The following is a 13,837-nucleotide window of genomic DNA, read 5'->3' on the forward strand; positions in this document are numbered from 1 at the left end:
ATGAGAGTCTGATTTTGCAGACTGAAAAATCCACCCATGCTATATTTTCTCTTTTAAAAGCCATTTAGCTCAGGAAAGTTGTAACATGCATGCAACACTGGCCTTTAATGTGAAAATAACTTTGAAGTATATGGGCGTTGCGTTGGAACAAATCAAATATTATTTTTCGTCTTTTGCCGCAGATCTCATCTGTAAGCGGGCAAACCTTGGTATGAATCCTGAGTGAAAATATATACACACACACACACACACACACACACACACACGCACACGCGCGCGCAGAGGACCGCAGTGCACGTAAATGTAATTGGCATGAAAAAACGCTTTGTGAGATGTTTGTGCGTCTTCTTTAGCACGGGTGTTATGTGGGACAAAGCAGCAGACGTCCCTAGAAACAGTAAAAAAGTAGAACCATTTAATATTTATGGATCCAGAGTTGTGCGGGTGCCTTGGGTAAACGAAGTCGATTGACGCGCGCGTTAAACCAGTCGCATGTGATTTCCAGCTTCAGTCATTTTGGCAGCACGATGCGAGAGAGAGACAGACACGGAGCTGTGAAACTGGACCCTCTGCCAGAGATGTCGACGGAGAGGAATCCCTGAAACCGCCGCTACCCAGGAAATATGGACAAATCTGGTTTTCTGTGCGAGTGCTGGCTGTTTTTCTGTCGGTTTGTGCACATCGCTACAGAGTGTAGTGGACCAGGATGCCGTGTGGGCGATGCTGCCACAAGGGATACATTGTGATTTCGCAGAGATGTTTTAACAACCCTTGCATAAATTAAAATAAGAAAGATCGTCACACAAGGGATTGGAGTCCAAAGGATCTAAAACATCACCACCTGTTACTAGAAAATCAGGTAAGCCTCATAGACCTTTTTTGGTTTACATTTACACTGCCTCCTAATACAGTCCACGACGAACGTAGGTAGTTAATTATTATGCCAAACACCCATGAAACGAAACATTAATCCGTTTACAATGTACTTTTTTGAGATGTAATCTGCCTTGATGCTGCGCACCAAGATTGATGTACCAATCACCTAGCCTATATGTTCCGATGCATAATAAAGCATCCCACCCTCTATTAGACACATTTTGTGTGATGCACTGATCTGAACACTTTTCTTATAATGGACCTCATGATGAAGCACCTTTTCATTATTGTATGATTTGCAGGGGATATGTGGGGTCTTAGAAACCTTCACATTGCCTCAGTGCAGGTAGCCTATACACAGCAGCACCCGCAGTTCCTCCTGCCAAGGCAGTGGCAGCAGACCTCTTTTCATCCATAGTGCTATTCAGCAGCGTTAAAGTACTCTCTCTGCACTGGATGCCAATAATCAACAACATAGGCTTTTTATTTTATTTTTTGCAAAATAGGCCATTTTATGTTTACAAATCACTCATCTGCAGCTTCTTCTTGGAAAAAGCATCAAGGCAACATCCATCTGTAATAAACCTGAAGAGTATTTCAGCATAGCCTGCTGCTGCTCCTGGTCCAGTGTGTTTTATAGCCTTGCAGAAAGCTGAATCCTCCAGTGTTTGACAGAATTCATGTTGCTTCTTTAACTGTAAACTGGTGTTGCAGGGTGCACATATGCACAGGTCTGTTTCTTTCTCATTATGGGCTGCAAGATGAAAGGCAATCACTTTGTATCTAAGAAGCCCATTGAGATGTAGAAATCAGACTTCCCATCAAAGATTTCTATGCTCATAGAAGCACATGCTGAGTCGAGCTGAGCTGAGGTGAGCAGGTCCATTCGCTGGTCATAGGTCAGGAGCAATCTGTTTGATGTACTGGAGGTCTCACTTCCCCACACAGGGAAAGACGTTGACATGTCATTGACAATTTTATGCCCTAGCACATGCATCCCCTCCCCCCTATTTCTGCTTATGTCCTAAATCAAATAGCAGTTTGGCCAAGTGACAGAGGTACACTGGCAGAAAATCAGGCCTGAGTGAAATGGTGTCAGCCACGTCCGGTCAATATGTCAGATGGGTGAAAGAAGAAAGAGAGCCAGGGACAACTTGTTTGAATCCTCCATAATGGGTTGCAGGATCTGCTGATAATTGGAAAAAAAGGAGACTGTCACTAAGTTTTACCCAATATAATCACGATCTAAAGCACACTGGCATCGATCATGATCTGGAAACAATGTCTACACTGCACAACAAAGAGTTCCTCCACACTTTATCTTCCCTACTTAAGTAATCAATAATCTGCTGTTTCTCCTGCAACTGAATCCCATCGCGTCGTTTAAGAATCTGAACTAGTTAAATGTCTTGAAACACACAAGTGGATATGTTGTCCTAAAGGCATTACTGGAAGCTTTCAATGTACACAGTGACATCAATTATGTATGTTAACACATTCAAAGTGATGTTGGGAATATTCAAGGGTTACACTGTCAGTGCTTTGAGAGAAGCATGAGTTCATTTCTTAATATCATGTGGCTTCATTCACTGACCTATTTTGATCATGAAAAGGAGTGCTGTGCTGAAAATGATGCACAAAACAACTTGACAAGGCTGGCAGAAAAAAATAAAAAAGTAGCAATGAGTTTCGGGGGAGTAAAAGGTAGAAACTAAAACATGACGTTGCAGATTTTTGTGCGTGTGAAGAAAACAGTCCTCAAAGTAGAGCGATCCTTTAACATTTCCCTGCAGCGATTGTTCTATCTAAAGGGCTGCTAGGAGAGTGTACAGTATGTCACTGTAGAGCTGGACATCTTCATTACAATCTAGCCCCGGAGCCCGGCAGCAGAGAGGCAAATGTATCACACCTGATGTTTCTTTGGGGCTTTTATAGCAACTGTTTGGTCGACCATCCATACAAACTGCTCCAGATGTTGAATTCACAGAGGAGAAGCCATATGCTTTTTTATTACGGTGTGATATATGAGCAGCACAAATAAAAGAAAGTGTGGATATCTCTCTCAGAGAGTGCAGAGTCTGTGCCACAAAGTCACTTACTGTCATGCAACAAGAAAACCATTAGTCTGTCTTAGTGGAGACTGATGGCTAATGAAGCGAATGCACACCAAAGTCTCATGGCGGGGAAGACAGAAGACACAACTCTCATTTATATGCTCCACATATACCAGCCCATCTGATTTAGAGGTTCAGGACTGCAACATAGCCCAACGTACTGAAAGCTACACATAAGTGATCACTGCCCTAAGTAAAGCAATAAGGGGTGAGATTACACATAATGATTTATGATACTAGCACACTGCTTAAGCGACAAAGACCCTCAGACATAACATCTATAGCTCCAACACTGCATTTTTGTTGATTCCTTTATGCTTTGCAACATGTAAGTAGCCCAGGCCAGACAATTTTAGGTCACATTTGATTAATGTGGAGAGTCTGCTTATTCATTAAGCACCGCTGCCTTGACGGTACGCTAGAGAAGCAACTCAACCCTGATGGAAGGCAGTCTTCTTGTACGCTGTAAATTGCATTATTGTGTTTCCTTTGAACAAATTCATTCAACATTCAACCTGTGAATAGTAAAATAGCCGAGAGCAGCAGAACAGACTGAATGGCCGTCATATGTTTCTGTGCACTTTACCAGTTGTGAACACGCCACAAGCATTTGTTAAGCATGTATGCAGGGCTGAAACAATCAGTAGATCAACAGAAAGAAATGTAACCTCTAACTGTTTTGAGAATTGATTTGTCATTTGTGATTTGCTGCTGTTTTCTGTTTTATATCACAATAAGTTGAATTTGCGTTTGGACTTTTGTTCTAACAAAAAAAATGCATTTTGAAGAGACATCACTCCAGGAAATTGTGATGGGCACTATTTTCTCATATTTTATAGACTAAATGATTCAACCATTAATCAACAGAATAGTCGATAATGATAATTAGTTGCGTCCTTACACGTGTCAGATATTGGGGCAGTTTTCAGGTGACTACATCACATTTTGCAGCTGTAAATGACCCTAAGGGAATCATGCAAATTTTCCAGGAAATAAAGTAAACATAAACTTCATTAGTTTCTAACTGCTGCTTTAATCTCCAGTAAAATGTACTACTATTTAAGGTTCATGAATTTACAGAACTTAAATTATATCCCAAGACAGTCATTTGTTTCATGTCACACAGTTTGAATTCATAAATAATTTGCCTGAGCAATTGAGAGACAGTTCTACATTTCCCTACTTTATATTTAGTAAGTGAGCAGATGTGCCTCTCGACTGTGTAGCTTAATTTCGACGTAGCCTATAGCCTTTAGCAATATGCTGAGTTTTTTAATCCTTTCATGTACTCTACACACAGCATGGTGCCATTTCCAGGCCCCCAAGTCTTCCCCTGCTATGTATACATATAAAGTATAATTAAGAGAGTGAATTAAGTAATTCAATGTAGTATAACGGCTGCATGTTCATCCGTTGAACTTAATTAAGACCCTCATGTAAGATAACATGCTTGACTTGTCCGATCCATTTATCCACAGGCGCTGCCCTATTATATCATATGTTAAAGAAAAAAAAGATTACAATCTAATTAAGGAACCCGACAGTATCAAACATGCTACAGGACCAATGTCTTCTAGCTATAGTTTAATGTCCTGCGTATGTCTATTTCTGCTCCCTGATATCCAGCAATATAACTGTGACAATTGTGAAATAATTCTTGCTGAGTTAAGTTGGCAACCACCTGATATCTGGAGCCTCCCTGTTGCCAAAAAACATACATCATAGTCCGGAAGGTCAAGAGCTCAGTCTATAAATGTGTCCATCACTAATTTACTCCTCCTATCATTCATGAGCATCTGGCCTAGAGAGCCCCATTGGCTGTTGCCGGGGCTCAGGTATCGATTGAGTTACAAGGTATAGTGAAAGACTTTATTTTTTGATAAATGCTTCTTAAAATAATTGAAAACATGAGATACTTTATCTTGTCTAAATGATCCATATTGAACTTAATCTGACAGAAAAGAAGGATAAGTAGCACTTCTAGCAGCACACAAAACAGGCTCTGTTCAACACAAGATGTGCTCTGCAAATGCAAAACTGTTCAAGCTGCTTCTTTCCACGAGCCGTTCACTGCAGGAGTGAGTGACGGTTGACTTTATTAATGTGTCAGGAATTATCAGGTGATGAGGAACCTGCACACCACACAAGTTTAAACACTATTCTTTAGATTAAAGCCATGTAGAGCTGAAACGATTAGTCAACAGAAAATTAAACCTTTGATAATCAAACGGAAAAAGACAAAGCACCAAACTGTCTCTGGTTCAAGCTTCTCAAATGTGATGATTTGCTGCTTTTCACTGTAAATTGAATATTGTTGGGTTAAGGACTGTTGGTCAGATGAAACATGACATTTGAAGATGCCGCCCTGGGCTCTTAGAATTTTTGATGGACAAAGCCTAACACAAATGTGCATTTTTAAGCAAAAAAATCACTGGTTACATGATGTTCCATGTTTTCTTCCATGATAGTACATTTATTATCTTTGCACCATTTATTTTGAAGTATTGGTCAGACAAAATAAGTAATCTGTACTATTCACCTTGGGCTGTAGGAATATTTTATCAACATTTTTCTCTATTTTCTGACATTTTATAGCCCAAATCCTCAACTGATTATTATAGGAAATCATCTGCAGATTAATCAATAATGAAAGTAATTGTTAGCTGCAGCCATCAAGCCAAGTGAGGAATAGTAAAAGCATGTTCTTTCTTTGCCACTCTCACTCACTGAACAGGGCATATGTTATACTCAAAACAGATCGACACAAAAAACCCAGGCAAACACACAGCTACAACATACATACATACATACATCTAGCTACCGTTTCTACAGTATTGAAACGCTTTTCAAAATAAGTACATAGAAACTAAAGTAACAGATAACTAGCAACAACAATATAAATCCTATTATGTTGTCACACAAAGAACACAAACCAACTAAATCCTGTAACCTTGAACAAAATCAGTGTGTGCTGAAAGATCAACTATACGGGCAGCAGAAAGGAAATGGCGGAAATCTAAACGCCCAGATGATCTGCTTACCTATCAGTCTCTTCTTTCCTCCTTCGCTGCCTCTATTTCTGCAGCAAATAGCAAATATTCTTTTTATCAAACCAAAATGTAATCCTCTTTCTCCAACCCCCAAAAACTTTTTTCCATCTTCTCTAACCTCCTAGATTCCCCCAGTCCACCTCGTCCTTCCTCCCTCCTACCAACCCACTTTGTCAACTACTTTGTAAAAAAGATAGATGACATACACTCTTCATTCTCCACCGCACTTCCTGAAATCATCTTACCATCCATCACATCCCGTACTCTTTCCTCTTTCACCCCTCTATCCCCAAATCAAATTCTTACTTTGATTACCTGCGCCCGCCCAACCACCTGCCCCCTTGATCCTATCCCTTCACACCTTCTCCAGTCTATTGCTCCTGAACCTTCTTCCTTTCCTCACCCATCTCATCCAAATCTCCTTGTCAACTGGCTGTTTACCCAATGACCTCAAAGAGGCAATAGTGACCCCACTACCCAAAAAAACAACACTTGACTCATCTGAGGTAAATAACTACAGACCCGTCTCCCTTCTTCCATTTCTATCCATAACTCTTGAGCGTGCCATTTATAATCAACTCTCTACTTATCTCCACCAGAACAACCTTCTTGATCCCCACCAGTCTGGCTTCAAGGCTGGCCACTCAACAGAAACTGCCCTCCTTGCTGTCACTAAGCAGCTTCACATCGCTAGAGCAACCTCTCTCTCTTCCATCATCATCTTTCTGGACCTTTCTGCTGCCTTTGGCACAGTGAACCACCAGATCTTCCTTTCGACACTCCAGGATCTGGGTGTCTCAGGCTCTGCGCTCTCTTTGCTCACATCTTACCTGACAGACCGAACCTACCGGGTAACTCGCACAGCTTTTTTTTTTTATCACAGCTACGCAGATGACCCCCAACTAATTCTCTCCTTTCTGGAGTCTGAAACTCAAGTAGCAGCACGTATCTGCCCGCATCCGCTTCAAGACACTAGTACTTGCATACAGGGCCACAAATGGATCAGCCCCAGCATACATCCAGGACATGGTCAAACCCCATACCCCAACTCACCCACTCTGCTCTGCCTCAGCCAACCTGCTTGCTGCCCCACTCACAGCGAAGGACAACTAATCACTCAACGAAATCCTGACTGTTTGCTGTCCTGCGTGTCTGCTGTGGAATGAGCTCCCTATTGACATCAAGATGGCCGAAAGCCTACGCGTCTTCAAACACCTCTCTTCCGACTACACCTCAGATAATAAATTTTATGTGTGTGTATGTATGTACATATATATATATATATATATATATATGAATATATATATATATATATATATATATGCACCTTCAGGGTTGAAGGTGCACTTAATTGGAGTTTGCACCTTTTGGATAAAAGTTGCTTTGGATAAAAGCGTCAGCTAAATGACATGTAATGTAAAAAAATTCTGCCAAAAAATTCAGCATCCTCTCCAGATTTAGATAAATCCACACTTCCTCAGAGCCAGGCCCGCTGTCAGGAATTATGGACACGGGGACAACATTTTCCAAATTGGGCCTCTAATCCAACCCACACTACCAATTTTGCCTCTCTAGAGTTAATTTCTTGAGAGGTAAAAATTGTGACAGTTGATCAAGAAATAACTTAAATGTTGGAGGAGTGTTTTCCTGTCAAGATAACAAAATGAGTAAAAAATAAACAAGTAATCATGATTACTATTCTTTGTGTTTTCTACAGAAAGATTAAAGGAAGGTGTACATTACAGAGGAGGCTGGCAGCTTGCAATAGAAATGTCATGTTTTCCAACATAAACTGAGCAGATCCTGTGAAACTTGACTGTTGATGTTGAGGCAGGACTCTTTTGAGTAACATAATATCTGTTATCATCCATGCCAAATTAAAAAGCTGCACTCCCAGGCACTATATGTTCCAGGTCGCAGAACAAGTGAACAGTACAGTAAGTGAAACCCATCAACATTTTTTGAGTAGTAAAACTACATTTGCTGGAGCACTCTGCAAACAGCTGCTCCACCTGCATTCACAAACGGCCATTCATCATCGTGTACGTGCCACAGCTGTCCTCAAGAGATGGAGCTGTCCTGTTACAATCTTCACATCATCCAGGCAATCTAACTCTGCTCCTCTCTCTCGGTTTCCTGCCATTGTGTCAAAGACAAGTGCATTATTTGAAAAACATTGCTCTGCAAATTGGTAGGACTGAAAATATCTGATGGCGTGGTTGTAAAAGGAGTTACGCTGACTCGACTTAAAAGGCACAAAAGGTTCGGCCTATTTAATCTGTGGATTCTCACAGAAAAATAAAAGGAAGTGCTGGTGCCTGACAGGATGTACAGGAGGGCACCTGCTAAGACAAAGTGCTCATCTCAGAGCTGCAGACACATTTTCAGCTGACCATGTGAAGACATTCATTTTTAAAGCAGGTCCACAAATGATGTCAGGATTTCTCTTACATCCATTACAGAGCTGCCTCGGAGAAAGGTTGAGAACTCTGATCTTTGTATCTCTAAAGTCAATAATCCTTAAATAATAAATGTGTGGAACACGCATACATTCACATAGTAAAAAAATACATGAAGGATTCCATATATATTTTGAAATGCATATCAATAATAGTTTTCTCAGTTATATTGCAAAATGTGCAACATTGTTTTTTTCATATACTTGTACATATTAATATTTAACTTAATAGAAATGTGAGTACATCTTAATTATGGATTGTCTGCAGAATTCTTTGTGAAGTAGTTGATTCATGGTTCAGTTTGATCTATAAAATGTCAAATAATTATAAAAAATAATAATTCACATCACCTTTATCATCAGCTCAAGGTGATGTCTTCACATTGCTTGTTTTGTCCAACTACAGTTCTGAGCCCAATGGTATTAAATCAGATAAGCATTAACATTTTTAGAAGCTGGACAGATTTTTGGCATTTTTCCGCACAAAATGTTAATCATAATCAATTTATTGTTTAACTTTCTGAACTACAGCCTCCATAATGATCATAAAGTTGAATCAACATCTCTCTAAAACACAAACTGTACATTATAACCTTCATTGCAGAACAGACTGCATAGGTTTCCCTAATACCTTTCTAATAATAAGCAGGCTACTGAGTGTAAAGTATGTCAACATATTAGATCCCCCCCAAATTAGTCAGTTTAACTTTAGTTAACTTTATCACCATTACAAAAAATCTAGTTTAGACCTTATGATGCACAACTGACAATATTCAAGATAGCCTGCAGCATTATCCTATGATATTTTGATTACTATTTTTTACTATATTATTATTATTACTATTTTTACATTATTTTTTTCTTCTTTAATATAAATAAATTCAGGATTACTTTACAATCCTTTCAAATCCCCAAATTCTCTCTATCTGTTTAATGAGAGACCAAGATGTGTTTTTTGTGTTTTCTCCAGCTCAATCTCTGTCTTTTCCCTTTTATTAAAAATAACTATATAGACAATCTTCTCGCTGATGGTCTCCTTTGCATATGTACAGTAGGTCATATAGAGGCATCAGTATTAAATTGAGACTGTCATAACCAATTAAAAACTCCTTGTAGCTGCTTTAAGATAATCTGATATCACATCATCTAGAGGATTTCTGCATTGATGGTAACATATTATTTTTAACAAATACATGAGGTTTTATTAAGGCTGCTGTTACTTTAGACAGTACTTACTTTACCAGGAGTCCATGATTCATGCATTACATGTATCTTGAAATGCATTTCCTGTAAGTTTTTTTTTTATTTTTATTTTTTTTATCCCGCAGAACAGTGTTCATAGCGGTTAACGCCACAGCTCAACAAAAAGGTGGCATCGAGCCAACAATGCATTACTAACGAGGAGGATTTTTCAAGGGTCTACTATTGTAACTTAATAAACACTTTTTAAAGAGTCATTTAGGCCTGGCATACAAAATGGAAGAATATGCGTTAATTGCATTTTGGCATTCATATGCACAAATCCACAGGTTTTTATGAGTGAGGTGTTTGAGAGGATCCTTCATCGCAGGCTGAAGAATGGGATTCACAGTTTTGAGTTTGCTTTTGAATTTCCTTTTTTGTTCTAGATGTTTATTTGGGGAATAAAGCCGTGAATTGCGTCTGATCCGCTCCCACATAAATGCAGTTGTTATATTGACCTCACACTCATCTGTGTAGTTGGCAACTGTAGATTACATCTTTTCATTCGTAGTCAGAAGCTTTGAATCAACAATATTCAGCTCTGTTTTTGAGCTTTATTTAAAGACTGAATGTTTTGTTTTTGTTTGTGTTGAATAGCAGCTCCTCGCCTGCAAGTGGGTTTAGTATCAGAATGATACCTTAACTACATCCTCCTTCTGTTACTGCAGCACAGCCACCGATCAGGGACCGCCAGGAGTGAAACCCTTGCTACACGACAGCCTCATTCTGCTCTTCAGGACCAGCTCTTCAACACTCACAGCCGGCCAGGAGAGGTGACAGCACTGCTCTCCAACCACCCAAGTCTGACAGCCATGATTTGGGGAGGCCCTCTGCTACAGCTCAGATCAGGGATCAGCTCACTGCTTGATGGCTAGATCTCACCGTACAATGAGCTGGGGGCCTTTCTACTGAGGTTAGTCTCTGACTTCCTCTGCAGCACAGCTTTTATTATTCAAGTGTGAGCCATTTTTGTTCTGTACTCGTTTTGTCAAGTCAAGTGTCAGTCGTGTCTGATTAAAACTGAGTGGAACTGGTTTATGTAAATGAGGCTCTTGCATAGCATTTCCTCAAGACTGTATACTTGTATATCTGTCTGTAAAGAGCAAGTCAGATAATCTGTGGCATTTATTGTGACTTTTCTGTAAAACCACAGTACGACTCAGTTGTGGTGGTACTTTTAATTTCTCCTGTGGCCCAGTTTTATGCTTTCTCTGACAAGACATCAGATATGGCAACACACTTTATTTCTGGGAGCGCTGGATTCAATATTGAAACATTTATTAGGATACCTGGGTTCTCACCTTTGCTAATGAATTATTCATTAACGCTTAATGGTCTCGAGTTTTCTCCCGAGATTGCTCAATGGGGATTTTAGTGTCTAGCAGTTAAGTTGAGATAGAATAAGCCCATTTCAGTAAAAAATCTATTTGTCTTCATTTTCTAAGTTTGGAACTTTAATGAAAATAGGTAACCTGCTAACAATGCTAGTTTACATCGGCTGTACGGTTTTGCTGCAGCAAGCCTGCCTTGTTATTAAGCATTTTCCTCTGCAGTCTAACTAAATCTTTTCTCCATTGCAGTATCTCTCACTGCGTAGTAGCACATGGATTTCAAGACTTCAAATGAAGAGGTTGGTAGGATTCAATCAATGTTGATTAGTATTATATAAACAGCCTTGGCATTAGTGCCTGAAATAGCATCACTGAAAGCATGCGGCTAGAACAGCACATAGATCTGGGGCCCTGTATGCAGCCTCAGTGGCTCCACCTGCCCTTATAATACATCCATTGTCACACCTGCACACAAATGTAATCAACAAGTAAACACATACAATTAAACTTGTGCCAAGTGTTGTGCCACACTAACAGGAGAGGATGGTGATGATGGACCTGCAGCTGATCCACTCTGTGGCTGTTTGTCAAACTGAGGCCAGTGCTGCATCAATTATCAGCTAACTATTATAAAGTTATATACCACTGATAAACCATTCTGACATACTGCTAGCAAGTTGCTTTCCCTCTGATTGTTTTCCTTCTCGCACCTGACTTTCTATTTTCCTTTGGTAATTCATTCATTTTTTAAAATGACATGGCTGCTTCAAAATTCACCAAGTCCTCAGCATCAGCATAATTACTGCTTTGGTTACAAACTTTAGCCCATATGACGGCAGGAGTGCACTAAACTATGTGCAGCTTTCAGAGGGGGAGGAGGTCTAATATTGTTTTAAATACAAGAAATAATCAAACTTTTTGGTCAGCCAACCGTAATAGTTTTCCAAAAGTATCCTCATACAACGTTTCGTATGATATCTCACGAAAAGTCATACTCAATTTTTCATGTTATACTACGAATGTCCAGCAATTGATCAGTGTGCCTGCCCTCCCCTGCAGTGCAGAACCTGTTAAGGAAACCAAACTACTTGGTTAGGTTTAGGAAATGATTACGGTTTCGTAACTCACATATGTGGAGTTAAGCATTAAAAAAGTAAAATAAGTCAAAGTTGACTTCCTTTCACATGGGACACGAACAGCGGTCTCCTAGGTGAAAGTTCCTGTGTGTGCGTTTGACCCATCCATCCATCCCGACCTCCTCCCTACGCGGATTTTGTCGATCTTTATACTAAGTCACCTCCTGACTTCCTCCTCAGAGCAGCCCTGCACGTCCTGGCTTACAATTAAGTGTGTTATGCACAAATTATAGTGATGATCAGATAGATGATGTAGATAATAATAGAGGCATGTTTTGAGGTGAGGGTAATAGATAGACATAAAATAGGATCAGAGATAAGGCTACAATATGTACAATGTGTAATTATGTACAATGCAAGCGCTACAACAGGTCAAACAATGCTCAATCACGTGAGACGCTGTCTCACCCAGCTATAAACAGTTATGACACTACTGCCCTCATTTTGCTCGGCTAATGAGTCTTGCGCACACATTACTTCAAATAATGTGAATTCATGCCCAACTCATTGCAATTCTCATGCTGCAGCTGCATGCGGAGGCTTATTTATTCACATTACTCATTACAGACGAAAGATAATATGCTCCGTAAACTGACTTTCATTCAAGTTTGACCTGTAGTTGAGATACTATGTCTAAGAATAGCAACCGTGCAACCAACTGTCTTGTTAACTGATAAGCGGCGTGTCCCGGGTGACAAGGATGCTGACACTGGTGTCTTTATTTTCTATTAGCAGTCTTGTCAGGTGAAGGTGCTTCTTTTAGTTAGACCTTTTTAAGTCAAGGACAGCGCAGGCATTGCAATTAGCCAGGGAGAAGGAAGGATATGCAGAATGCAAATTTATGCGGATTAGCATGTTCTAATGGATCATTGGAAACTGACACAGTCCTCACACTTGCTTGTATGAAGCAGGGGAATTCAAATGTGGAGGGTGAGCTTGGTTCCAGATACTTGGTTTCACAGGTTCCTAATTTGCCATCATCCTCATCAGCCTTACACGTGCAGTAAAACAAATGAGATGATTTAATTGTGTTCTCTCAGTGTGAATGTATACAAAGCACACAACTCCTAAAAAGCTGCTTCTTAGAGGGTCTGCTTGTTATTTGAAACCATAATACTGCACTTGTCCTATGTTTTTTTGTATCTAAATGTGTGATTATTATTACTCAGAGTGCTGAATATGGTTATTTGTTGAAACAAGGAAAGTAGTAAAAAAAGTAAATAACAGCCTTTATCCTAATTTCCATGCATCCTGCAGCGAGTATTCTCAACGACATTTTCATTTCATGGCCAGTTAATTCGGTTGTGGAGGGATGATGAATGATTTTATCTTTCTGACTGTTCGCAGACAAAGACTGGGATTTATTTGATGCAAGAAGGTAATGAGGAGCCCTTTAATATTCGACTACACTTGGCCAAAGATATTCTGACCATTCAAGAACAAGATGTCATCTGTGTGTCAGGAGAGCCCTTTTATTCAAGTGTAAGTAACCCAGTCCATCTCATAATTACCAAATGCCGTCATGCCACACTTCACATGCTCATACATTGAAATCAGTAACATGTACAGCACAATACATGAAGGTTACAACACAGCAACCTACAGAGAGACACTGCATGTCAATGACAAA

General features: G+C 39.8%; 1 protein-coding gene across 2 annotated transcripts in view; it reads left to right on the forward strand.

Annotated features, from left to right (window-relative positions):
• Positions 1-283: 283 nt before the first annotated feature.
• The window catches only part of sntg1 (syntrophin, gamma 1), a 34,067-nt gene continuing 20,513 nt past the window's right edge, over positions 284-13,837 (forward strand). Inside the window, exons 1-4 of one of the 2 annotated variants that reach the window (XM_028593158.1) lie at positions 284-859; positions 10,409-10,653; positions 11,321-11,370; positions 13,555-13,689. In XM_028593158.1, coding sequence (XP_028448959.1) covers positions 11,344-11,370; positions 13,555-13,689 — 162 coding nt within the window. In that variant the 5' untranslated portion in view covers positions 284-859; positions 10,409-10,653; positions 11,321-11,343. The remainder of the gene's footprint in view (positions 860-10,408; positions 10,654-11,320; positions 11,371-13,554; positions 13,690-13,837) is intronic. The other variant, XM_028593159.1, reaches the window with a different exon arrangement.

The sequence above is a fragment of the Perca flavescens genome, chromosome 12 (genome assembly GCF_004354835.1).
Source record: "Perca flavescens isolate YP-PL-M2 chromosome 12, PFLA_1.0, whole genome shotgun sequence".
NCBI classification, from domain to species: domain Eukaryota; kingdom Metazoa; phylum Chordata; class Actinopteri; order Perciformes; family Percidae; genus Perca; species Perca flavescens.